At 38.4% G+C, this 27680-nt stretch overlaps 2 protein-coding genes across 3 annotated transcripts; one reads left to right on the forward strand and one right to left on the reverse strand.

The window, feature by feature from the left end:
- Positions 1–2317: 2317 nt before the first annotated feature.
- On the reverse strand, positions 2318–20404 carry ripk4 (receptor-interacting serine-threonine kinase 4). 2 transcript variants are annotated; one of them, XM_055208055.2, is made up of 9 exons: positions 19944–19981; positions 19605–19678; positions 12019–12310; positions 10164–10312; positions 10027–10076; positions 8404–8562; positions 7150–7262; positions 6283–6526; positions 2318–6191 (listed from the first exon to the last, which is right to left on the reverse strand). In XM_055208055.2, the coding sequence occupies exons 3-9, from the start codon at positions 12274–12276 to the stop codon at positions 4930–4932; spliced, it is 2235 nt and encodes a 744-aa protein (XP_055064030.2). In that variant the 5' UTR covers positions 12277–12310; positions 19605–19678; positions 19944–19981; the 3' UTR covers positions 2318–4929. The 2 variants fall into 2 exon arrangements, with proteins under 2 accessions (XP_055064030.2, XP_073730517.1); XM_073874416.1 differs by lacking the exon at positions 19605–19678 and having other exon boundaries at positions 19944–20404.
- A 966-nt stretch (positions 20405–21370) lies between these two features.
- nsun5 (NOP2/Sun RNA methyltransferase 5) lies at positions 21371–26651 on the forward strand. The gene is made up of 10 exons (XM_055208056.2): positions 21371–21640; positions 21766–21885; positions 21978–22149; positions 22310–22418; positions 22501–22639; positions 22711–22826; positions 22957–23135; positions 23248–23449; positions 23536–23691; positions 25069–26651. The coding sequence occupies exons 1-10, from the start codon at positions 21548–21550 to the stop codon at positions 25238–25240; spliced, it is 1458 nt and encodes a 485-aa protein (XP_055064031.2). The 5' UTR covers positions 21371–21547; the 3' UTR covers positions 25241–26651.
- Positions 26652–27680: the final 1029 nt, after the last annotated feature.

Genomic DNA, 27680 nt, shown 5'->3' on the forward strand with positions numbered 1-27680 from the left:
ATTATTAGGGAGGCACGTGTAAGCGAAATGCCCCCAAACAACATCCAACCCATTTTCAGTGATAAGCATGCTTGAAGTAAACACGTTAAAATTGCTAGATAACCATATACGTACTTCCTGAAGTAATAACTAGAGTTTGGGCGCCATCCCTTGGCCAGACGTGGTATTGCATACATTTACAAAAGCTATATTTACATTAGACCTGGGTTTTCAAACTTAATAATGGCAAGGCCCCCCAAATATGATACACTATTTATAAAAATATATTAAATAATTGGTGTACAGAGTTCACTTTGAGAATTTTTCCTTTTTCTTTTACATTTTTTTCTCCCCGGACCCCAGTTTGAAACCCCCTGCATTAGGCATTTAGTGTTTCATGCTTTACGTCATGTAAATAATTTTTATTCTTCTTTTATATGCATTTTTATGACTTCAAATAAGTTGAGAAATTATATGGAATGCTTTTCACATATTCTTTATCACACCGCAAGACCATTTGAGTCATCTGCAAAGTTAAAATAGTCGAAATGAAAATTATATAAAGCGTAGCAGCTAGTAATTGATGCTTGTAATAACATTTCTTATTCATTGCCCTTTTTATACCTCTGGACAAACATTGCATTTATTGTATACATTATGTTTTGCATTTATAACCATCAACTACTGTACAACACTGTATATGACTTCCACAAGGTGGTGCATTGAGATTTTGAGATCACTGGGCTGATTCATGCGTGCGTGTATTCATGTAGGAAGAATGTAATTCATGTTAGATCTTGTACATTACTAATAACAAGTTGTCCTCAAGGAAACACCTGTAGGTTCAAGGCTTGACGATGACATTACTCACCCTGACATCACCCATTTATACTTGTTAACATTTTTTCTTGGAACTGGAACTGATCTTTATCATTCATTTTTGATGTTTACCACTACCATCTGAATTATTTTGCTATATTTTTATGTCTCTAAATTACAATCAAAAGAATCCCTAATCAAGTTTATGCATCACTTGATCATTACATTTATTCAGACTTTATTATATGCAATAAATGAGAACTAGGCCATGGAGTGTCTGCAGATATGAAAAACAATAGCATTCAGTTCTTTCCTGTTTGTAGAGATAGTCAATGATTAACTTTTCATTAGATCAATTGTATGATTCTAAGCAAGCATTACACATCTCAGACATCTCCTCATACATCAGATAAATTCATCCAAGTGTCTGCTCTCCTATCTGCCGATGATGGTGTTCGTACGTGTTTGTGAGTGTGCACATGCAGGTTCAAGCCTGCCCCTGTTCTTTAAAACTTCATCATCTTGCAACCTGCGTAACAAGCCCTACCAGTTTTCAAGAAAAGTGGAAGAGGCTCCATATCTTGGCTGGACGTTGTTGTGTTAAAATAACAAGGTGGCGTTGGGCGCCGCACACTTAGCAACAGTAAGGCTTTGTATTTGCAGTTTTTCCTGCTGTCTAGGTTCCACATATAAAACTACAGACAAGCCGGTCCCTTCGGATACAAGTACATATTTGGAAACGTGGGGTAATTTCCTGTTTACACATGGATCGGCAAACACTTTGTTATATTTCACATGTTAGATACAAGTGTCATGGGATTGCATTTGTATGGAGGTCACAATTTCAATGCTACAATGAATAAATGGATAATGTATACAAACAGTGAGCAAAACTCACTCTTAATAATAATGGTATTACAGTAACAGGATTGAATAAAGGTGAAGAATTTAATTGTTTTTACTGTTTTATATCAAATCATCCTACATAATGTAAAAAACATTGTGTGAATATAACTTTAAGATCTTTAATAATGAAACATAGATGCTTCTGCTCTCAAAATTAGATTGAGACTTAAAGGTGCAGTGTGTAATATTTAGAAAGATCTCATAGCAGAAATGCAAAATGATATACAAAACTATATGTTCAGGGGAGTATAAAGATCTTTTTTAATGAACCGTTATGTTTTTATTACCTGAGAATGAGACGTTTTTATCTACATACACTGAGGGTACCCTCACGTGGAAGTCGCCATTTTGTGCCGCCATGTTTTTACAGAAGCCCTCAACAGACAAACGTTTTTTACTAAGTTGTCTCCAACGATGACATGTTTTTCCGGTGGCGGCTACCGTAGCTTCTCTATGCGTTTCAAAAGCGAGTTGTGAGCAGTGGCTGAGCTGTTGGTTGCAATTCGCACCTTACCACTAGACGCCGCGTAAATTTACACACTGCACCTTTAAGCCTGGATTTCACAGACAGGGTCTCATACGTTTGTGCAACAAAAAAGTCACAGACAACAGATACTTTTAAATACATGGGACGCACTTTAATTTTCCATCAAATATAAAATGTGCAAATATAAAACTGTGCAAACGCTATTGATAAGTGACAAATATTTTCATCTGTACAAAAGAAGAACAAGGCAGCTTTATCAACTACAGGAGTCAAGCGGGAGGTGTTGGCATTGGAAATCTCAATGCTCTGCTACAGAAGATTTAGTTTATACAGACGCATACACAGATGCAACACAAACACAAAAGCCTTTCACAACCCAGAGTTCAATAGTTCTGCGGATCTCTGCAAACAGAGATTTTAAAGATCTCGGCAATTATCGGGCTGTCTGTTTCAGACGTGAAGAGTAATGACAGCTATGCTCCCCTTGGCACGAAAAAGGCTCCGCGCAGGGGATTTAAGCAGCGATGAAAAGATAAAGTGGTCTTAGGAATGAGCCAATGGCCCGAACATGAGGGTACATGGGATACGATCCTCCCCTCATAATGTCTACCCACACCTGCGATCCTCCTCGGGGCATGTTCCCATGATACGAGCCAAATAGCTCTATAAAAGCTCACCTCCATTAGTACTATTGACTTAACCATTTAAAGAATATAATTGACCTCACAGTGCTGCTATTTACCTTTATAGCGGAGATTTGAGCTGCTGTATCATGAGATGAATGAGCTGATAGTATAATGACTGATGATGAGAGCATATTTTAACATTTCTTAACTTAACAATGAAACATTATATACGGAAGCTGTTCAGTTTAGATCTTCAGAACTGGATTTTTAAATAGTTTTTTTGGCAGTGGTTTTGTGATTTATGCATTACTCATAATGTATAAATGTATATAAGTTAGTTAAAAAGTCCCTTTTTGACCCCATTGTGGGTTGAAAAATAACCCAGCATTATGTAGAGTGTATGTTAAAGGGACACTCCACTTTTTTAGAAAATAGGCTCATTTTTCAGCTCCCCTAGAGTTAAACATCTGATCTCCACCTCTTTGGAATCCATTCAGCTGATCTCACGGTATGGCGCCACCACTTCCAGCATAGCTCAGCACAATCCACTGAATCCGATTAGACCATTAGCATTGCGCTCAAAAATGACCAAAGAGTTTCGATATTTTTAAAACTTGACTCTTCTGTAGTTACATTGTGTACTAAGACCGACAGAAAACTAAAAGTTGCAATTTTCTCTAGAAAAGTTCCTATAGGAACTATACTCTCATTACGGCGTAATAATCAGGAACATTGCTACCGTACCATGACTGCAGCAGGCGCAATTATTTTACGCAGCGCCCGAAAATAGTCCCCTTGGTAACTTTCAAGTTTTAAATAGGGGAAAAAAAATCGAAACACTTTTTGGTTATTTTTAAGCGCAATGCTAATGGTCTAATCAGATTCCATTAATTATGCTAAGCTATGCTAAAAGTGGTACAGCCAGACCCAGACCTCAGCTGAATTGGTTCCAAAACGGCAAAACTCAAATGTTCAACTCTAGGGGGGCTGAAAAATGAGCATATCCTCAAAAAAAGTGGAGTGTCCCTTTAAAGGTATAGTTCATACAAAAATAATTTACTCGTACTCATGTTATTTCAAAACTTTATACATTTCTTTGTTCTGCTGAACACAAAGGAAGATATTTTGTGAGCAATGTTTAGAACCAAACCGTTTTTGGGCACCATTGACTACTATAGTATTTTGCTTTCCTACTATGGAAGTCAATGGTGCTTCTGTTTTCTGCTTGCTTACAAATATATTTCTTTGTGTTTAGCACAACTTTTACAGTATACAAAATATATACAGGTTTGTAACAACTTGAGTAAATGATGATTGAAATTTTAATTTTTGGGTGAACTATCCCTTTAATTTTGCAACCAATGTGTGCTTTTAAAATGGAAGTTATTGACTATACTAGGACTGACAGTTGTCAGATCTGCATGCTTCAGATATAACTGTGCGTAATTTGGTACAATAACCATTGGAATTTTTATGTAGCCAATGGAACGAATTGAGAAACTAATATAAACCACAGACCTTGTTTTACTTGTATATAAATCTTATTAAAAGCCTTGGCAAAACACCGTACCGGTTGGTTAACAATACCACTGAACAGCTCTAAATCTCAATTTTTTGCCATTTTGAGAAGTGTTGTATATGAGTGGGGCGGAGAAGGTTTGGCTTGAGGCTACATTAATCATCAATGTACTCTGGTGACAGGTAGAAGAATGAGATTGTGAAATCTGAGACGCGTAACAAAAACAGGAATGGATAAACAATGGCACGAAAACAACAGGGAGTGGACTACAGCAAAGGAAGTACAGGCTCTATCTACAGTACTGATATATATATACATGAACGCATTTCCAATCGCAATATAACTGTAGTATTAAGACGGAAAGCCAATGAGAGGTGGAACCCCTGGACAAATATATATAAATGTTGCTATTCCAAATGGCCACAACCAAATAATTACAATATGTACAATAAATCCCACCGGATAAGAAGAGTCCCTCTTTTCTAGCATGAATCAGTCAAAAGTAGGAATGTTAACAAGTGGGAGAAAGTGTCTATGAGCATAAAGAGAGAGATTCACGAAACGTTCCTATAGTCCGAGGCCAGGATGAGCCTTCAACAAGTGGCCGTTTCGCATAGCGAGTCTACGGGGATCTGTTTGGCATCTTTGCGTTTGGTGCTAGTGAGTTTCAGGATCACCACTTTCCTCGGGGTGAGAGGAACCGGACTTTCAGGCTCGGATTCTGATGTGTGCTCTGGTGTGATGGGTTGAGGAGAAAGAGGCGCGTCATCTGCACCGCATTCGAGCAGGGCGCAAATTATGTCTTTGTGGCCGGCGCGTACGGCAAAGTGAAGCGGCGTGAATCCGTCCTTGTCCTGAGCGTTGGCCAACTCGGGGCGACCCTGCAGAAGCTCTTTGAGGACCTCGCAGTGACCGAACTCGGCAGCCAGGTGACACGGCGTGCGAACTGCGTGGTTCCCGCTCTGAGGGTCGGCGCCCTCCGTCAGAAGCATTTTAACTGTGGCCAGGTGGCCTTTGTGGGCAGCCAGGTGCAAAGCGGTGCAACCATTTGCTGTTTGGCTGTGGATGTCGGCGCCGTGTTTCACGAGTAACCTCGAAGTGCTGGTGTGGCCGGTGTCTGCAGCTATGTGAAGCGGAGTGTGAAGGCCGTCGGACGTCAGGTGGACGTTAGCGCCGAGCTCGACGAGGATCCGCGCCACTCGATACTGACCCCTCTGTGATGCCAGATGGAGCGGCGTGCGACCGTCTGATGTCTGGCCGTCTGCGTCGGCACCTGCTTGCTTCACCAGGAGTTTCACGATTCCCAGATGCCCTTTCCAGGCAGCCAGGTGCAGCGCCGTCCAATCGTCTTTCCCTTTGACGTGGACGTCCGCACCGCGACTTAACAAGACCCTGACCACGTTCTCCTGTCCGTGGTGACAGGCGATGTGCGTCGGCGTGCGACCCTGAGAGTCCACTTCGTTGATGGAGGCGCAGCGGTCTAATAGTATACGTGTCAGGGCCTCGTCTCCGTTTTGGGCTGCGAAATGCAGAGGTGTGTACAGGTCCTCATCCTTGGCGTTGACGTTAGTCGTCTTGCGGCTTAGGAGGATCTCAGCCACTCCTTTCAGTCGCTTTTCGGCGGCCAGGTGGAGGGGTGTGGCTCCATTACCATTTTGCCAATTCGGATTGCAGTTGCTAAGCAACAGAAATTTTACAGCCTCCTCGTTGGCCAGAGACACCGCAAAGTGAAGCAGGTTGCAGGCACCCTCCAACGGCAAGTCGACGTCCTGCGGCTGGAGGATCTTCATCAGCTTGGCGATGTCTTCGGTGCGAATAGCATCACAAAGTTTCTTCTTCTGTATTTCACTGGAGTCTGTAATGGAACGGAAACAATGAGGGTAAAAGAGTTTAAGCATTTACCTTCAAATTCCTCTGTGTACCCCCATGTGAGCCTTTTTGCTTACCATTGACTGCATTTTCCTTCTCAAAGGACAAAGTAATGGAGCCTTGAGATGAGAAAGCAGAGTCGACGGAGGAGATGCCTGACAGTCTCTTGCTGGTATTGTCTTTGCTCTCGAGGGATTCTTCTTTGACGTTGCTGAAACTGCGCGAGAAGCCCGAGTCGATCTGAGTCAGCAGTTCGGAGAGGCTGCAGTCCTTCTCGGGTAACATGGCTGACTTCGGCCTCACTGGCTTTTGGTTGTTGGTCTGCATGAAAAGTAGCACATGTTGTTTAAATAGTGGTAAACAATGGGAATACAGTACTACATTTATTACAGTCGGTCCTCTGGGACTAAATACATTCCTTAAAGCAAAAAAGAAAATCCTGTCATCATTTCCTCAATTGTAAAAATTCTTTGTTCTGCTGAATACAATGGAAAATATTTTGACCAAACAGTTTTGGAGCACCTTTGATTTCCATAGTATTTTTTGTCCTACTATAGAAGTCAATGGTGCTTCAAAATTGCTTTACAAAAATCACTCAAAAACAAGATTAATAAAGATCTGAACATTCTTCCTAACATAATCTGTATATGTATATGCATATGCAGAAGGGCTTAAGGTTAACTATGCAGTTTGGTGACATTCCTTGATGCTTCTGGGAAACTGTCTTCGTAGAATATTTATGCTATGTACCAAATACCAAAGAGTTGCTCAAACAAGATTATGGAGGTCTTTAAAAGGACAAATCTAAATGACTAAATATAGTAACAAGATAACTTCCTTTGCATCCATCTGACTAACTATGATCTATATTTGGACTGAGAAGGGTAACAGAGATATCATGAAAAGAGGAAAATGAATAAACATGACGTGCATACTGATGTTACCTGTTCACTGGAGGCTGGAGTAGGGCAGGGCGAACATTCGGCTTCTGAAGAAACTGAAGGTCTTGACTCCTCATGGGGTTTACTGCACAACTCCTCGGCCTCTGACGTGATTTCTGTAGAAGACGGCATTTTTATAGCAATGGTATTTCATTTTAACCAAAAAGGTTTGCAGCTTTTAAAAGGATAGTTTATCCAAAATTTTAAATTCTGCCATCATTTACTCACCCATTACAATTTACCATAACCTGAATGAGTTTCTTTAATCTGTTTAAAGGAAAACACCACAGTTTTTCCATACTTCACCATGTTCTTACCTCAACTTAGACTAATTAATACATACCCATCTTTTATTTAATGGGTGTGGTTTTAATCTTTGTACAGGGCCTCGTGAATGTGTTAGCATTTAGCCTTGCCCCATTCATTCCTATGGCTTCAAACAGGGATGAATTTAGAAACCACCAAACACTTTCATGTTTTTCTAATTACAAGAGTAGTAACACAAGTAAGTATGGTGGCACAACATAAAACATTTGTTTGGATCCTAAGGAATAAATGGGGCTAGGCTAAATGCTAACACATCCATGAAGCGCTGTACAAAGATTAAAAGTGCACGCATTGAAAAAAGATAGGTATGTATTAATTCATCTAAGTTGAGGTAAGAACATAGTAAAAAATTGAAAAATGGTGGTGTTTCCCTTTAACACAAAATAAGATATTTGAATAAATGATGGTAAGTTCAAAGTAGCCTACCCCTTGACTTCCTACTATGGAAGTCAATGGGTACCATCAACTGTGTGTTTACCATAATTTATTAAAATATATTATTTGTGTTCAACAGAAGAAAAAAATTCCAAGTAAATGACATTGAATACATTTTTGGGTGCACTATACCTTTAAAAAATTATATATGTATGTATATGTATATATAATGTTATAAAATATTATAAATAAAATTATTATAACTATATTAATAATTATTTTATAAATGTGTAGGTTTTACATATCATCAATATCCAATATTGTAATAAAAACATACTTTCTTAAATACAGAACAAGCATATACACTCTTTACAAACGTTAAACAGATCAAACGGTGGGCCATAACAGGTATTTCACTAAATCGCATAACTTGTGATTCCATTAACCCAGTTATCCGGCATATTCTGTCACTGTGCAGCGCTGGTTCACATGCGTCAGCAGGTCATATCATGGTTATAACCAATCTGATGACTTATAACAGTATAAGACGCTCACCTTGAAAACTAGGTCTTTCCTCTGGAGAATGTGCCCAGCACTTCTGCATTAACGACAGGAACCCGGAGCAGGCCTGTGGACGACTGCGAGGGATAATCCCCAAATCTGGACGACCTCCCCTTACGACCTTCACCATTATGTGTAGGATGTTGTTTTCCCCTGTGATACATATAGAGCACAACAACATCCAGTGAAAAACCATGACTTGTGATTTAAAGAGTTTAAGCGTAAACATTTGAATTTAATGAGGTATTATTAAATATTTAAAATGTTACCATGCCTATGAAAACTCAAAGCTAAACTGTTTTCTACATAAAATCATCTTACATAATGTAGAGATCGTATAACCTTAATATCTTTAATATTGACTGATCATGTCAAGATTAAAATCAATGACTGAAATCAAACCTTAAAGGGGACATTTAACAAGACTTTTTTTAAGGTGCAAAATAAATCTTTGGTGTCCCCAGAGTATGTATGTGAAGTTTAAGCTCAAAATACCATATAGATAATTTATTATAGCATGTATAAAATTGCCACTTTGTAGGTGTGAGCAAAAATGTGCCATTTTGGGTGTGTCCTTTAACATGCAAATGAGCTGATCTCTGCACTTAATGGCGGTGCCGTGGTTGGATAGTGCAGATTAATGGGCGGTATTATCCCCATCTGACATCACAAGGGGAGCCTAATTTAATAGGAGACCTATTTTTTACATGCTTGCATAGAAACTAATAATTTAATTATTATAATAATTATAATAAATAAAACAGTAATTAAATGTAATAAAAATGTGTTCCTCCAAAATCTCTTTTTTTGGACTTTGATTGTTTGATGCGTGTACAATGGATACCCGGGCATGTCCTCGGCATGTTTTACAAGACTAACCCGATAAATGTCAAAAAGAAAAGAAGGATTGTGAAGATATTTTCAGAAGACCGGAAAAAAAATCAAAACACCTTTTTGTTTTCCAGGGCATTTTATGACACTTAGTCAAAAAGCAAACAGAAGCGCCTACAGTTTAATATCCTGTTATTTTAACCCTCATTGTACATAAAGACATTGATTTCTTTATTTCTGGTTTGAGAAGGATTGTCTGCCAGCCAACAGATTTTATTCCTGTTTGCCAAAAACAACAGTCCTCTACAGTACCTCATGACGAGAAACCTGTTTTTCCGTTCTTTCACATTGCGTTCCTATAACTGCTGGTTACTAAAAAGCATTTCATCTGCCCTTGTTGATTTACCAGGAAATCATTGGAGGTAAAGACATCAGGTAAACACGTCTCCCAAAAACACCCACAAACACACACCTCCATTGGGTACTTAAGTAAGACTGTAATCTCCCTAATGACTGAATTATTTTGAAACCGAATGCCAATAAACCAAAGCTTTCGGGATTTGAGGACTAAATATAGATGATTACCAAAGAAGGGTTTTTTGAAGAGTCAATATGATGAACATATGTAACCCTGTCTGTCAGCTTTTGTGATTGACTGTTTTCCATAAAATCCTTCTAAGAAAATATAACCTTGAATATTGGCCGAGTAAGATCATTGGCTTGGATTTCATAGACAGAGTCACACTATATTCAACATTCGCAATTTGATTTTACTTTCAGTCTTACCTTGATACGGCTTCTTCTGTGTAAGAATTCCCCAGATAACAATGGAAAAACTAAGGAACAATAAACATCTGTTAGATCATTTGTACTTATACATATCTCATATCCTATATCATACAGTATTCCCAAAAATGTCTAACCTGTACACATCATGTTTGGTGTCAGATATTCGATCTTTCTCAGTGATTCGTTCTGGAGGGAGATATGCAATAGTTCCACAGAAACCATCACGGCTTATATCGTCATTTCTGGAAAAGCCATTCCACCTAGCCAACCCAAAGTCAGAAATCTAAAATGGGGGAACGAGAAAGAAAATAATTATTTTTTTCAAGTCGTTAAATGTCACCAGATATTTTAAGGGTGTTACTTTAAAAAGCAAAGGGATTTTTCCAGAAGGGCATGGTAGAGGCGGCCGTGCCCTACAGGTTGTCTATTAGTTAGGGAAGCCCTAATGTTTCTGTAAATGCCTGCACGCATGTGTAGGTGTGTGTATGTGTGTGTGTGTCAGCTCTTCATTAACACTGCCTAGCTTTAGCTTGTTCAGACTCGCCCGGGCTATGTGTTTACATCCAGCCCTTTCAATCCAACACGACGATTCCCACCCATCCCTCGTGACACCTGCTTACTCATCCATGGGAAGGCTGGATATAAAACAGGAAAATGCATGGGAAAGCTTTTGGACCCTCAGGGATTTTTCTGGAAAAGTATGTAGGGGGACAGTGAAAAGAAAATGGTGGGGTGCGCCCATCTCCCTGTGGCTTCTGTAATCCTTACCAAATTTTCTGCACAAACGTTCTGACACCACAGAGCTTTAAACTGTTGTTCGGTCGTCAGCGCTGGATTAGGATAAAATTCATCACGTCGACAGGGTGCTTAGGTGAACGTGAAAAGCGTAATCAGGATCAGAAATAGTTTATCTTTTTAGTCCTGGCTCGATCTCTGTGCTATACAACAACCATTTACGTACACCCTTATTAAAGGCATAGTTCACCCAAAAATTTGGTAATCATTTACTTATCCTCAAGTTGTTTAAAAAATATATACATTAAATTCTTTTGCTCAAACCAAATAAAGATATTTGAAAAATGTAATGAAACAGATCTGGGGTCCAAATGACTCAATGGTGCCCCAAATCAGCTTGGTTACAAAAAATTTTCAAAATATCTTAATTTATGAAGACATTTATACAGGTTTGGATCAACTTGAGGATGAGAATGATGACAGAGTTTTCATTTTTGGGTGAACTATCCCTTTAAGATTATGTTTCAATAAAGCACTGCAGTAGATCATGTGTTCGAATCCCTGTCTTTTATGCACTGTAGGTTGCTTTAAATGTATGGATTTGGCAGATGCATTTATCCAAAGTACATTCAAGTTTTAAACAAATTCATCTTTCAATATGCTATAATGCTGCGTTCACACCAGCCGTGGTAGAGGCGTCAAGCGCGAGTGACTTCAATGTTAAGTCAAAGTGAAAACGTGTTGATGCGCGTCTGGAAGTCTCGCAGCGCGAATGAGACCGCAGCGCGGAAGATGCGATTCCGCCTTATTCGCACGTCTAGTTCCCCCGAATTTAGCGTTGCTGCGGGAAACGCGCAAGTTGAAAAATGTTAACTTTGACGAAAAAACGTGTCGCCTTAACCATCAGGAGCTTGCTCTAGTAGTGACGTGATTACAGGAAGCGAGCGAAGTTGCAGAAGCCCCTCCAATGACGCGAATTTCTGCGTGAATGTCTCGATGACTAGAATTTCACGCGCGAATGAAGCGAGTAAACTCAAAATGTTCAAGCGGCAAACTAGACGCGAATTTGACGCCTCAAACGCGGCTGGTCTGAACCCACGGTAAGAGCTGGACAATCCAAGGCATAACAAGGCCTGTATCTAACAAATCATTATTCAGGGCTGATGAAACCCATCCACTTTCTGAACCTTAATGCAATGAATCTATTAAGGGGTCAAACCCCATCTATACAAGAAGTGTCTCGCTCCATCTCACCTTGACGTGGTAATGTGCGTCCAGCAGAATGTTGGCAGGTTTCAGGTCAAGATGAAGAAGTGGTGGGTTCATGCAATGCAAGAAGTTCATGCCCACCGCCGTCTCGTGGATGATTCGGAAACGCAGTTCCCAGGGCAAAGGCTCACAGGCCAGGAGCGTTTCGAGAGAGCCCGTCTCCATGTACTCCATCACCAGTCCCTGCGGGTCGCTGCAGATGCCGTATACAGGAAGAATGTAGCGAAACTTAGCCGCCTCCATCTTCTTTGCCTCTTCCAGCAATTCTGCACGCTCCCTGACAAAGCAAAAATTACCATCAGACAATTAAATGTAGGTTGAAAATTATCAGCGTGTTAAATATTATCTCGTTATGATAATCAAATGTCCTTGCTAACTTTAAAGTGTGCTGGATTTTCTGAACCTGTAAAAAGTCTTTAACAGCTGTAGCCAATCATTTTTATGAGGAATTAAAAATATTCTTTAATTATGAAAAAATGTTAATGACGACACACCCTGTTATTAAAAAAGATCAGAGAGAAATCACATCGAGACACTTAAAAATGATAAGGGAAGGTAATAAAACCTGTTGGACCCGAGCGAATCAACATAAAATGTCACAATGTGTTTTGCCCTGAGGTCAAATGCCCTGTTTGACATTACAGCTGGTATACATTTGAAATAGCTTTCGAACCCACACAAATAGCTTTTATGAGCTTGGCGCAACCTAATAACTACGTTTACCTGACATCATTTCTCTTTTTATTGCATGTCAATCTTCACAATTTATTGACGTTGACTGCTATTTTATTCTATATTATCTTACACTATTCATTTTATTATTAATAATTCAAACGTAAGCCACACGTTTAAACTGAGCTAAAATTCTAGATAATAAGCGACAGTTCATTAGAAAATAAACTTTTCACAAACAGAAGACAAAAAAACAACATTTAGCAGAACATAAGCGAGTCTTTTTCAAAGACTGAAAGTGGATGTGGATCAGGGACAGCATTTACTTTCATTGTATATTGTCAGAAATAAAGGTAAAAGGTTGTTACTGGGATGGTACACTTAAAAAGATCCTAATATATCACTTATAGATACAGATATGTATCTTTTAAGTACCATTCAGAAACTAATATGCACCCTTTAGGTACTTTTAAAATGGTGCCACCTTAATGACAGCTTTTGTACCTTTTATTCCTAATAAGAGTGAATGAACTGCTAGAAAATCCATTTCATCAAAGTCAAATGGTTTTGAAACAACATGACTCAAGATGACTCTTAGGTAAAGTAACCACGTAACCAGGGTGCGATTTGTGAAAAAAACAGAGGGGGGGATGTTTTCATAGGCGTCGATTTCGGCGATGGTGGGTACCCACCATATTTCGTCATGAGTCATTTTGTACCCACCACTAGTTTTCACTTTTTTGACTGTTTTCAGTGGTTATGAAGAGCAATATGAGAGAGAAATTTGGTAATCATCCGACCTAAACAAAAATCCATTATAATATTATTATTTTTTTATATATTTCTAATTAAAATATTTCTAATATTCAGAAATGCGCTCTCCGCTCACGAGCTCTGATCGGAACAAACACGAACCTCACTGTCTGCTGAACTTGCGCAGAAACATAAAAATATAACCAGCTTTTTAAAATGGTTTTAAAACTAAACATTTATACTATTTTACCACAAATTATGAGCTTATTGACGATTTTTTAAAATTCTTGACATAATGCGTCTCTGTCCACAGCACATTTCAAAACATTTGAATTCATAAAAATAAATCATGAGAACATGAACTCATCACTGCATTTGCAGGAATTGTAAAATCTTTTTTCTTATTAACTCATGAAGCAGCCTATCGCAATATTTTTACTCTAATAGCTTTTCTTTCCCCATATGAACTGTGATCATGCACAACGAAAAAACATGCAAGAATTAAATCTTGAATGGCAAAACTATATGGCACAACGTAGTGTCAACTTAAACATAAATATGAACAATGTATTGATTGCAAAGTTAAACCACTACAGTAGAAACAGTTTTAATGCTGCTTTTAATGTAATGACATTAACTTTACACCGCGATGCTGAGCTACAGTGAAATGATAGAAAAGTCAGATGCATTGTGTGTTAGTCACTTAGCCTCATTTGCGCAAACTGGACGCGCCCGCGCCTCGCTAAACACCTCGTCGGCATTTATCATGTGTAACTTCTGCCATTCTCAGTGGTGTGACTGGGACACTAACTCTGCTTGTCATCATAAACAGATAATCAGATTGTGTTGTTTATTCCCGCTTTATTAATATGCGGCTGAATATGCTGCATTTCATCGTTTTGACACACAGCTCCATAACCATCTCGCAAGTGTTGATAGGCTATTACTCGTGAGGCGTAACCGGGTCTGTAACCAATCAGATAGCGCCGTGGGCGGGACATTGATCAAGTCTTCAGAGTGGTGAATACAGAGAGGCTGCGCGGCAGCTGTATCAGAGCCAGCCAAAGTAGCGCATTTTAAAACAAAATTGACTTTAATCAAACCACGGATCCGTGATAAGTTTTGTGATCCGTCTTGCCACTAATGTAGTAGCACTGATACTTTGAGGGGGGGATAAATTTATCCCCACCGGGGATAAAAATAAATAAGCAGAGACAGGGATACATTGACCAGAAAGGGGGAAATCCCACGCATCCCCCCCGGCAAATCGCACCCTGCACGTAACTAAAAAACTGCGATGTCACAGTAAGTCAGCGTCTTCCTTTATTGTTTCCTTAAAATTCAGACGAGTATATGCCAGTTTGAGCAGATCATTCTCTCCTACAATTTTAGCACAGCGCAGGAGTAAATAAACATTTTAATTAAAGATCCAATCTGTAACTTTTGCCTCTATGTCACCATACAACTGTAGGATACTCTACGTACTTATAAACGGGTTCATCGAACGCATGCGGTTGTCACGGTTACGCACCTGAACCGAAGTGAACTTCCTGTTTATTTATTTATCGGTCTGGTTAGTTGCTAAACTAATCTCTGAAACAAATACCTCGTCAACAATAAAATGTTTTGGTTTGCTAAAGACAAGGGGAGACGATGAGCATGGATCACAACTGTGTGGAGAGATTTGGCAGCCAGGTAAGAATTCAATGACCTGTAGCTAATATTGTATACATTTATGTTCTCTATCGACTGGTTCATTGGAAACACGCATGTTGTCACAGTAATGCGCCTGGCCCAAATTTAACTTCTGGTCTGTGTTTGTTTAATAGAGTGACTAGTGGCTAAACTGACCTCTAAAAAAATTACCTTGTCGGAAAAAAAATTGGTTTGGCAGTCGATCTGCAGTTAACATTGTATACATTTATTTTACACAGTAACGTGCAGTGTAGCAGGTGATATACTTTAGCTTATTTTTAACTGTTTTATACTTTATTCCTGTTTTATTCTTTTTCACACATTTAAACAGCTTTTATTAAAATCACATTTATTTTCTTTTAATTGATATTTATTTTTGATTTTTTTTTTGTTTTCTCATCTCTATGTAAAGCACTTTGAATGACCTCTGTGTATGAAATGTGCTATACAAATAAACTTGCCTTGCCTATTTTGCCAATACGGCAAAAAACATTATCTGGCTAAAAATGTGTTTTAAATATATGCTAAATACATTTTGTTAAAAGTAAAGCTTAATTAAATATATATTTTTCATTTTAAAATATTTAGTTTTAACCTTCATATATTAACGGACATTTTGAAATGCATTTCAGGAGCAAAAATTTTATTTCTAATTCTACAACCAATAAGGCAAAAAAAAAAATGTTAGACAAAATATAAAAGTTTGTAAATTATGTATAAAATATCATATAAAGTATATTTTTGCAGTTGAAAATATATTTATAATATATACACTAGTCAACATTTTGAAGTGGATTAAAACCTTTTAGTTTTCTTTGTGTTTTGAACAATACCCGTTTTTGTCTTAGGACAACTTTGACGAACCTTTTCAATCCACTTCGAATGTTGACTAGTGTAATACAATATATGATATACCTGATAATATATTACAGGTTTGTAACATACAAAGTTTTTCTTCTATTGCGACTGACATAAATGCTTTAAAATAATAAAATATATGTTGGTGAAAAATAAATTTTTGTAAACTTTTCAAAATACATTATTTCAGCAATTTTTTGTATATTTGTAAATATATTTTAAAACACGTAAAAATATTTTCAAAAATAGTAAAAAAAATATTTTTAAATATATTTCAAAAATATTTTTAAATATATTTAAATATATACAGTTGTGTTCAAAATTATTCAACCCCAACTGAAATTGATTGTTTTGGCCGGTTTGACATTGATTTTGATCATTCAGTCATCCTGCTTACAAATACATCAAAGAGGCATGTGTAGGTCAGACAAATATAACATAACATTTATAATGAAATAACCACAAATGTCTTTTCTGTGCTCACATCATTTTCAGTTTTATTCAACCCCCAAGTGACATTCAATCTTAGTACTTAGTACAACATCCTTTTACAGTTAAAACAGCTTTTAAACGTGAAGCATAGCTTGACACAAGTGTCTTGCAGCGATCTACGGGTATCTTTGCCCATTCATCATGGGCAAAAGCCTCCAGTTCAGTCACATTCTTAGGCTTGCGCACTGCAACTGCTTTCTTTAAGTCCCACCAGAGGTTCTCAATCGGATTTAAGTCTGGTGACTGCGATGGCCACTTCAAAATGTTCCAGCCTTTTTTCTGCAACCATGCTCTAGTGGATTTGGAGGTATGCTTGGGATCATTGTCCTGTTGAAAGGTCCAACGTCTCCCAAGCCTCAGGTTTGTGACGGACTGCAACACATTGTCATCCAATATCTCCTGGTACTGAAGAGAATTCATGGTACCTTGCACACGCTGAAGTTTCCCTGTACCTGCAGAAGCAAAACAGCCCCAAAGCATGATTGACCCCCCCACCATGCTTCACAGTAGGCAAGGTTTTCTTTTCTTCATAGGCCTTGTTTTTCCTCCTCCAAACATAGCGTTGATCCATGGGCCCAAACAGTTCTAATTTTCCACAGAACACTATCCCAAAACTTCTGTGGTTTGTCCACATGACTTTTGGCATACTGCAGTCGACTCTTCTTATTCTTTGGAGACAGCAAGGGGGTGCGCCTGGGAGTTCTGGCATGGAGGCCTTCAGTACGCAGGGTGCGGCGTATTGTCTGAGCAGAAACTTCAGTACCCACATCTGACAAATCTTTTCTCAGTTCCTCAGCAGTCACACTGGGACTTTTTTCCACTCTACGCTTCAGATAGCACAGCAGTCGCAGTTAGCATCTTTTTTCTGCCACGACCAGGAAGCGTTTCAACAGTGCCCTTTGCATTGAATTTGCGAATGATGCTTCCTATGGTGTCTCTTGGTATGTTTAACATCTTTGCAATCTTCTTATAGCCATTGCCCTTCCTGTGAAGATTAATCACCTCTTCTCTTGTCTTCCTGGACCATTCTTTTGGCTTCACCATGTTTGTAACCACACCAGTAAATGTTTAGGAGGAGTTGAGTATCACAGTCATTTTAAAGCTGCCTAATTGGTGCTTATTAGGCTTTATTGCTGTTCCCTGACATCCATAGGTGTTTTCAATACCTGATTGAAAACACTTCAATTAACCTCTGTTCTTCAGAGTGGTAGTTCTTTAAGGGGTTGAATAATTGTGTCAATGAAGAATTCACAAAAGAAACATTTACTACTATATTACAAAACCAATTGATGTCATTTTAGTTGCATATGGTTCTTTAAGAAGTCATTGTAGGATTTCATTCTGAATACAATTACAAATGTACACTAAATTCCCTAAAACCCTTAACAGCATTGGGGGTTGAATAATTTTGAACACAACTGTATATATATATTTTGTCGTATGGATGCTGTTATTGATTCTTTGCGGAAGTCTAAGTTTGGGTGACGAAAGCCATGTTGTTGCTGCTAAAACCATCTTTATTTACGTGTATTAAAACATAATTTTTCCTGCAAAATCAGATATGACATCTCAACAATCATTATTATAAGCTTAGCGTTGTGAATCGAGGTAAGGAGACAGTGATTGTTTATATACTTTTTCAATACCTGATTTTTGTTTATTTTTAACCATAAAAGTTACAGATTGCACTCAAAATACAACAAGTTTAATGTTTTCTACTCAGTACTCATGAACTAGTAAGTCAGTGCTTGTTATAAAACGAGCTCCGGAAGAAAACACTCACAGCAAAACAACTTCATAAGGCTATTTGATGCAAACATTAATGGTATTTCCACAGGGACAGACAAATGGGAAACCAGTCGAAGAAAAATTAACAGGTAGCGCAGAAGTGGAAGCTAATGTTTCTTCTACCCTTACCCTGTTCTGCCACCCTTTCAGCTAAACAAAAGCAGTTCTTTCTTAAAAAAAGAAATGTTCCAACTCGACCGGTTCAGCAACTTTACAAAAGCAGAGTCCTAATAATGACGGGCAGACAAAGTGAGCATTTAAACTTCTCCCCTGTTTAGATGGGGGAGGCCAATTAGAATTCTTGTACCTTGCAGATCACAGGTGCTGATAACCCATGTTGCGGGTCACATCGAGTATTTCTATTAGATCCCCCTTCACCCTTGTTTGGCGACGTGAGTGACATCCTTACACATCATTCAAAAGCTTGTTTTGCAAGAGGATGTGCAAGGTTACTGCAATATGTCACGCCTGAAAGCACCTTTAGCTAAATCTGATCAAAGCATCAGTCAGCGTTAATGGTCTGTTTGCACGTCCCATTGTCAAAATATTTCCTATAAAGAAGTTTAATGACCTCAACAGTGTCTCTTCTGCGATAACACGTGTAGAATCAGTGCATGTTCTGTATACAGTACAAACATGTAGAGTTTGGGCACATATGGGGCACCAAATCTTTGCATTCAACCAAAGTTCATAAACACTGTATGCCAATTTATTGCATATTATTCTTGCAACTATTCTTAATATCAACAGACCCACATACATTAAAAGTCATTCATTGGGCAGATGCTTTATTCAAAGCGACTCTCCATTGAAGATCTACTTTTATCAATGTATGTGTCCCCTAAGAATCAAATCCACAACCTTTCAACCTGCAAACTAAGGCATGGCTCTACCATTGAACTAAAGAAACAGGATACACAAAAACCTCCAAAATTATAACATGCACGCATTGAACCCAAAGGAAGTAATTTCTATATCAAACTGTGACTTCACTGTCATGCCAAAGTGCCAAAGTTATTCATTAGCAATTTAAGACTAAAGTAAAGGTCGCCATCACGGAAATTAAGGTAAATGCCGTCTTAATGTCGAGTGTGGGATGATATAGCTTTGTAAATATGCGTGTGAATGCAACACCTGTGTGGATTGCATTGCAAGAACTGTGTGTATTGAAAGTTACTTGGAAACAAAGCTCCTACAGCCACTCCTTGTCATGTTACAACACAGATAAAGTTGAAAGTAACTTTATTCGGACAGGGTGTTACATATTCATAGCGATTTACTGTGTATGTGTATGTGGTGGGGGGTGGTATTACTTATAGCTGTAGGCAATACATTGTAAGCAGTTTCTTGGCACAACACATTGAGGTCCGGGGCTTTTTGCATGCAACTAAAACAAATGACATGAACAGAATACAGATGCATTTATAGTATAGAGGACGTCATTAATATCAATACTTTGAACTTTTTCCAAAGCCCAAAATTCCCATTCACACACTTTTGACCTCAAGTAAACAATTCAGATAATGTATCAGGGTCCATAGTGCATAAACAAACCCAACTTGTCCTTTAGTTGATTATGAAACACACACAAACACATCATACACTCCTCTTAAAAGCCATAAGAGTAAAAAAAGTAAATGAATCATACTCACTTATCATCAGAGTGAAGACTGGGAGGGCACTTGATAGCCAGCCATGTTTTCCACTGCATATGTCGTACTTTGTACACCTGTCCGAAGCCGCCGGAGCCAATCTTTTCCCAACTCCCAAACTCCGAAGCGTCGAAAGTTTTCAGCAGCCCCATATTCCCTGGGGAGTTCTCTGGGACATCCATTTGAAAAGCTGTTAAATAAATCCTATGCAATTCGAATCCTCTTTTAAACCTGACTTTTTCATATAAAAAGGTTGTCTGTCAAAAACGAGAGGCTTGTGATCTGTTCCTTTTTTTTTCCTGTCTGTTCAGACGGAGTCTGTCTGGCCCTACCCTCTGTTCAGGTGAAGAGAAGGAGGAGCCTAATGACATCATATCCTGAGCCACAGAGTTGCAAGACAAAGTTGCCCAATCTATGACACACACACGTCCTAAAATTGTGATGGCACCACTGGAGACACAAAATGGCAACATTTCATATTAGTTTTATAAACTTTTTTAACTTTTACATACTTTAAATATTATATTACATCTGTGAAATTGCTAGAAGTTACTTCTCAGCTTTATTATTTAAAAAGCCAGGGGTTGATTTGCACACTGTCATCCAAGCTAAAGCAATGCTGCTTATCACCTTTATAACCCTAGATCTTAAGGATGAACCCCTGTAGCATCTAAACCCCTGAAGAAATGTACAGGACATACAAGAATGCTCTTTGGGGTGACCTAACAATGCCCTGGTTATGTGATATACAGCTCAAATGAGTCTCGTGTGGAATGTAAAATGTCGTCTGAAACATAGTAACCCATTCATGGATGAGTTTACATTAGACAGCGCTTCAGGCAAACACTCACGCTATGTTTTTCGTAACATCCCATTCAACTTATCTTACATTGACTGTGAGTTACTCCATAATAAAACATAATTGCTTAGAAATATCTAAAACAAACAAAGATAAAGTTAACTTCAGCTTATTTACCAGGTAAACCTTTCTGTTTATCAGCCCACGGCAATGTTTACGTTACTCGAATACATTACATAAGTTACCTTAAAACTGAAACTCTTTCAGGGGACGGTTATTTTCTCTTGAATGCATCAAATTGCATTCACAGACAAATTAACACTTCACATGACTTTCGATGGGTTTCATTGTGGTCGTTACTTTGTAAGTGTCCGTTTAATAATTAGCAATTCAGATTGTGAGGTGAACAATACACCAGTGTCTCCGTTAGCTTATGCGAATCAATTATATGTACATTTTGATCATTATTTTTATCTGTTAATTCTAAGCTAATTTATACATCACCACATTTCTTCATAACATGCACAGTCGCAGAGCTAGCAGCATTAATTGAGAGTAGCTTTGTTTCCCCCTAGTGGATATTTATTAGTATTGTGACTCCCGTAAAACGTCCCACGTTGTCGCAAAGTAGCTGCGAACATGCTGCGTGCGACACTACCGTAACTAGTAGGCAAATATGAAAACGTGTGTATTTTGTGTCTCGAGCAAGTGGAATTGAGTTTATTAGGACGTTAGTTTAGATATATCTGAGTCTATAAAGCTGTAAGTGCTGTTTTGCTGTATTAAGCGATAGTTATTTTTTATAATGGCTCTTTATATTAAAGCAGCGGAGATTCTTGATAAAGTGGAGCAGAAGAAGGGAGCTGTAAAAACTCTTGTTTATGAGAGTAAATACCAAGTAAGTGGTTATATATATCTGATCCAGACATTCATACATTAAAGTAACGTAAATTTCCCGTCACCACGTGACTTGTCAATTCGTGCTCTGATAAAACACGTGCATTGTTTTTATCTTCATACCAGAATATCAAGCAACTATTTGCACTGGTGTGTGAAACACAAAAATACTCATCGGTTCTGCAGGAGATCATCAACAGCACCAGATTTCTCAAAGAAACGAAACTCCAAAAAAATCTGGCAAAAGTAAGCATCTTGCAAACCACGTGGCTGTGTTTATGGTTGACAAATGACAGATGTACATTACTGTACGCGCGTGCGTGTGTGTGTGACTGCAGGTGCTGGTGTATGACCTGCTCATGGGACGTGGAGTAAAATGTGGAGGCACCTGGAAGGTCATGGTGATGAAGCATCGCTCCAGATTACAAGCTGCTCTGGCAAGAATTAAAATAAAAAAGAAAGTGAGTCGAAATGAGGATCTGATTCCTTCCGGTTTTCAACAGATGCAAGGTAATTACACCGTAATAATCTTTATATATATGACGTCATACTAATGTATGTGTTGCATACTAACTGCAGGTTATGTTTTGAATCGGTTTTCAGTTTGTTAATAGATGGTTGCTGTAGTGATTGATCAATTAAGGTTCGTTTGCATACTCCGCATCTTTAGGTGACGTCATTCCACGCTACGTTCGGGTGAACACATTGAAAACATCTCTTGGGGATGTCATTGATTATTTAAAGAGAGAAGGATTTACATATCATGGAACAGCTGGTCGGTAAGTTGTCCTCTGTAAAATATTAAACTATTAAATGTTTAAGGTCATGAATTGTGTTTCATCTGTCAAATCATCTTCTCAGGCCTGAAGATCTTGATAAGCTCTCTGGAAAAGCATTTCTCTGTGATCTTCATCTCGAAGATCTTCTGGTTTTCAGTGCAAAAATGGACTTTCACGATCACTTCCTGTATAAAGCGGGCCACATCATACTACAGGACAAGGTGAGACAACACCCGCTTTATATGTTTGCATTATGTTAAACCTCATAAGTTAATGTGAAATGTTTTCGTAGGCCAGCTGCCTTCCTGCTTTCCTCCTGAACCCCCCAGTCGGCAGTCATGTGATCGACGCTTGCGCAGCTCCGGGAAACAAAACCAGCCATCTAGCTGCCGTAATGAAAAATAAAGGGTACGGCTTTTTGTCTTAAACTGAAAAATATGGACTGTACATAAGGACCTTGTGTTCATAAAAGTAGAAAGTGGTCTAGTATGTTTCTGCTGTATTCAAAGATTTTTTCTTTCACCTGTCGGACAAACAGGAAGTTGTTTGCGTTTGATCTCGACGCAAAACGTCTGGCCACCATGAGCACCCTTCTCTTACGTGCCGGGGTCACGTGTCAGCAGCTGGCCAATCAGGATTTTCTAAAAGTAGATCCACAGAGCTCTGAATACAAGGAAGTAAAGTACATCCTTCTGGACCCCTCGTGTAGCGGATCAGGTAACATCTTTGATTTCGTAAAGGCTAAATACTTTGTGCTGTATATAGTAGTATATGTTACTTTACATTGCGCAGATATACCTGTGGTAAACCAACTCCAATTTTTGTTTAGGAATGGTGTGTTTGCGAGATGAAGCGTTCGAGTCGCAGGAGGATAGCCGTCTGCAGGCTCTGGCTGCGTTTCAGCTGCGCTGTCTCAACCACGCGCTACAGTTTCCTCAGGTTCAGCGTGTCGTGTATTCAACCTGCTCCATTCACTCAGAAGAAAATGAGAATGTTGTGTCAGCCTGCCTGCAGGAGAACCCTGGATTCAGGTCAGGAACGTTGTTATCTAAAATTTGATTTATATAAGTGCATACTTAGAAGGATTTGAAGTAATTTTGTCTGGGTCTTTCTGTAGACTCGTTCATCTTCTTCCAAACTGGACAGAGAGGGGTCATGACCCTTTTACGCAGTGTCTTCGCGCTAACCCAGCAAAAACACGGACTCATGGGTTCTTTGTGGCCATGCTGGAGAGATGTTCACCCGAGATAGAAGGAGATAATGTTGTGATTACGTAAGTTTAGTGGAAATTCATATTCTGGTTTACGTACTGTATAATGTCATTTGATTTGATCAGGGTTCCCAATTTCTGGAATATCATGGAATTTTAAAAAGTCTTCAGGGTTCCCACGGGTCCTTGAAATCCTTAAAACTTTGTGAATCTGGGGGAATTCAAGGCCCTGGGAAGTTTTTGAAAATATAAATACGTAGATACAGGTCATTGAAAGTGCTTGAATCTATTTTATGTGAGAAGTTTTCTGAAAAAAATCCATATTTTTCCCTGTGTAGTGTAGGATAATATGATAAAAATTCTAGACTTTTTAAGCACACGTGCTAAACTGTTCGCTTTGAATGCTTATCTTATCTTCTGTATGCGGATGTTGATTCATACCAAAATGCTTTTTTGCATAGTTGTGTTTGACACATGAAAACGTCTCAGGTTACGTATGTAACTGTTGTTCCCTGAGAAGGGAACGAGACGCTGCATCTCCCTTGCCATACTTCCTGCGTCCCTGTAACGCCATCTTTGGCAATATTTCAAATAGCGATATAAATTCTGTCTCCCGCGTCACCCTGTCTTTGTCGTTAAGCCTCACCATTGGTTGCATTTGATATACACATTCTGACGCACTTACCCCTGGAGGCATCCCCAAAGTGTCACCACAGTGACACAGCGCAAGTTCCTTTAAAAGGGAACTGTAACAATGTATCTTAAAAGGTAACACAATGTAACCTTGCTCTCATTTGAAATGTGTCCCCACATTAACTCCTTGAATTTAAGGGTATTGGACCTGGAAAGTCCTTGAAAGGTCCTTGAATTTGAAGTTAACTAAGGTGTTGGAACCCTGGGTCGTTTACAGACATTGAAAGTCAGGGAATTTAATATTATTTTTTTGACATGAAATATCAGGGATTTTTATTTGTTGCTTTAAATTTTTAGTTTCCATTTATCAAAATGTAATCCGCTTGTTAACTTGTGACTTAAGGAATACCATTTCGGGGTCGAAAGGCTCTGCTTACTACAAATTAAACAGCTGTTTATTGGCACTTATTTCACCTATTTAAGTTACATTTTTATAAACTCAAGATTTACACTACATTATCCAGGCTCACGCCATCCCGGACATAGGTCATGGAAGTTCAGCTTTTTATTCAGGGAATTTGACATTTGACTTTGAGTGGGAACCCTGGAAAGTATTTGATGAACACATAATACCGAGAGCGTTCGGTATCATAATCTCATTTTTAATGGAGGTGATGTGTATAGGCTCTCCAAATGTAATTCCTAATGAATTTATAATGCAAAATACATATACATTTTTTACAATGAGGTGAACCATGACCCAGATTTGTTTGTGAGATTTACCCATGTAACTTTTTATTGTCATAGTGCATCATTGCCCTCTAGTGGTGAGGAAGAGAAGGACACACAGGAATCAAGTGTACCTGATGATGATGATGAACAAGAGACTTCAGAGATGACAAATGAGCATCTTACAAACCCGGGCTTAAAAAAGAAAAGAAAGAGAAACAGGAAGAAACACAAAAATCAAGAATCCTGAAGGACTTTTATTGTTTTGACATGGAAGCAGTCTTATCTGAACTACCCGTACTTGGTTATTGACCCCTGTGAGCTTTCATTGAAATGTGATGGGTGATATCAAGATTGTTTGAACTGTACAGACATGATGAGGTTCATATGCAAATATATTCGTTTATGAATACTGCCTCACTAAAGTTATTTTAAAGGAAAACATCACCGTTTTTCAATATTTTACTATGTTCTTGCCTCAACTTGGACAAATTAATACATGCCTATCTTTTTTCAATGCCTGGCTTGATCTTTGTACAGCGTGTTGTTAATGTGTTGGCATTTGGCCTGGCTCCATTGATTCCTTGGGATCCAGACAGGGATGAAGTTGGAGGCCACCAAACACTTCCATGTTTTCCTATTAAAATACTGTTTCATGAGTAGTTACACGGGTAAGTATGGTGGCACAAAATAAAACATGCGCGGTAACATCACCACTCCTGACTTCAGAAGTTTGAGCGAGAGGGGAAGTTCTTAAGAGGGATGATGTTATTGCACGCTGAAGTGCTGCAAACAAAGTGCTCTTCCGCCATACAATATAGGTCTTATTTTTTATCTGCTTAAAAATAGCCACATTTTGTTTTGTGCCACCTTACTTGTGTAACTACACATGTCTTTAAATAGGGAAAACATGAAAGTGTTGGTGGCTTCTGGATTCATCCATGTTTGGATCCTGGGGAATGGATGGGGCTGGGTTAAATGCTGGCACATTCACAGCGCACTGTACAAAGATGAAGTGCACGCATTGAAAAAAGATAGGCATGTATTAATTCGTCTAATTTGAGGTAAAAACATAGTAAAGTATTGAAAAATGGTGGTGTTTTCCTTTAAACCTTTATTGAAGTGAAATGACCACGTGAATCATTGTAACTCTGCCTTTGTAAACCAAGCCAAAGTAATTTTTATGATTTACTGTTTTCTACATAAAATCTTCTTGCATATAACTTTGTTATCTTTAGTATTGACCGAGTAAGGTTATGTCAATGATTGAAATGAATGAAATGAAACTTTGAAGCTCCAAGTCTCATAATTAAATTGACACTTTAAGCTGAATGGATTAATAAACACAATTCATAAATAAAATACACACACACGAAAAAGTCAGCTTTACATTTTTATGAATTTTTTTATTTATTTTCATTTTAAAACCAGCATGTCATCATCATAACTTCAAGCAGATGCAGATCGCAGTCTGTATGCTACTTCATTCACAAATCCATTCACGCTCTCAAGGGTTAGTGGGAATGGCATTTACACACAAACCATAAGCATCCACTTACAGCAATATCTGAAAAATACACAACCAATACAACAGCTCTCAAACATTCACAGCTTGACTCATTTTCTCAACAGTCTACATGTGGGAATTAAAAAAAAGAAAAGCCTGGTCCCCTGCAATTATTGTCGGGATATGAAGCCAGGAGGATTGAAAAGCAAAATGCATGTCTCCCAGATTAAAAAGAAAAAGGGTCTAAAAATGATGCTTTTGTGCTTATGTATTTGTGCATCATAGTACTAATTCAATCCAGTGTTATGTAGAAATACAACAATCTGCGTTGAACAGACGTAGAAAAAAATTCTCCCTTTTCACTAAACAGACCTGAGAAGGTGGTAAGACTTAAATTCAAAGGGTATCTGCGGATAGATTCTCATTCAGGAACGTTCTTAAGACATGCCATTCAATCACAGGTTGAGTAATTGCTATATCTTGGTATCGTAAAACACATCAAAAGCATGCACAAACCATAAGATTCATACACAGCCAGGAATGATTCATACAAAATTCAAACAAGGTTGTGCATGCAAAAAATAAGTTAAAATACAAAATGCCTTTCACAGCCCTCTAGGATTAAACAAAAATTATTTCAGGTTGGTTTTGTCTGCAACAAAGAGCAGCAGCATCACACTTTTAAATGTATTTTTTGCACTACAGTCAAATATAAATTGTCCAGGTGCATTTCTCCTTGAAGCCAGTTTGAAATTGGACCAAAACTCTTCGATCAGTAATAAAATAATTCATACTCTCAACGTCATCTACGGACTCAATTCTGCATACGTCATTATGAAAAACATCATCCGTATCTTCAAATACAAATCCCCCATAATATACAACCCGAAGCAAAACACACTAAGGCACAGAGAGCAATAAAACAAAATAACTTAAGGGAAAAAAAGTATTTCTGATCATTACGGCTTCAGGCCGAGAGCGAACTGTGCCCGACGGCCAAATACATTGCTGATGTAACAACTGGGTTATGCATGTAATCAGTGCTGACTTTAATTACTCCAAGTGCAATAAAAGTAACTTGGATATTAAATGAAAAAGTTTAAAACAGTTCAGCTGGGACACAGATACACATTTATATTGGAGAGGTAGTAAAACAGCCAAATAGCACACTTGAGCATGTGAA

Source organism: Misgurnus anguillicaudatus, chromosome 12 (genome assembly GCF_027580225.2).
Source record: "Misgurnus anguillicaudatus chromosome 12, ASM2758022v2, whole genome shotgun sequence".
NCBI lineage: Eukaryota > Metazoa > Chordata > Actinopteri > Cypriniformes > Cobitidae > Misgurnus > Misgurnus anguillicaudatus.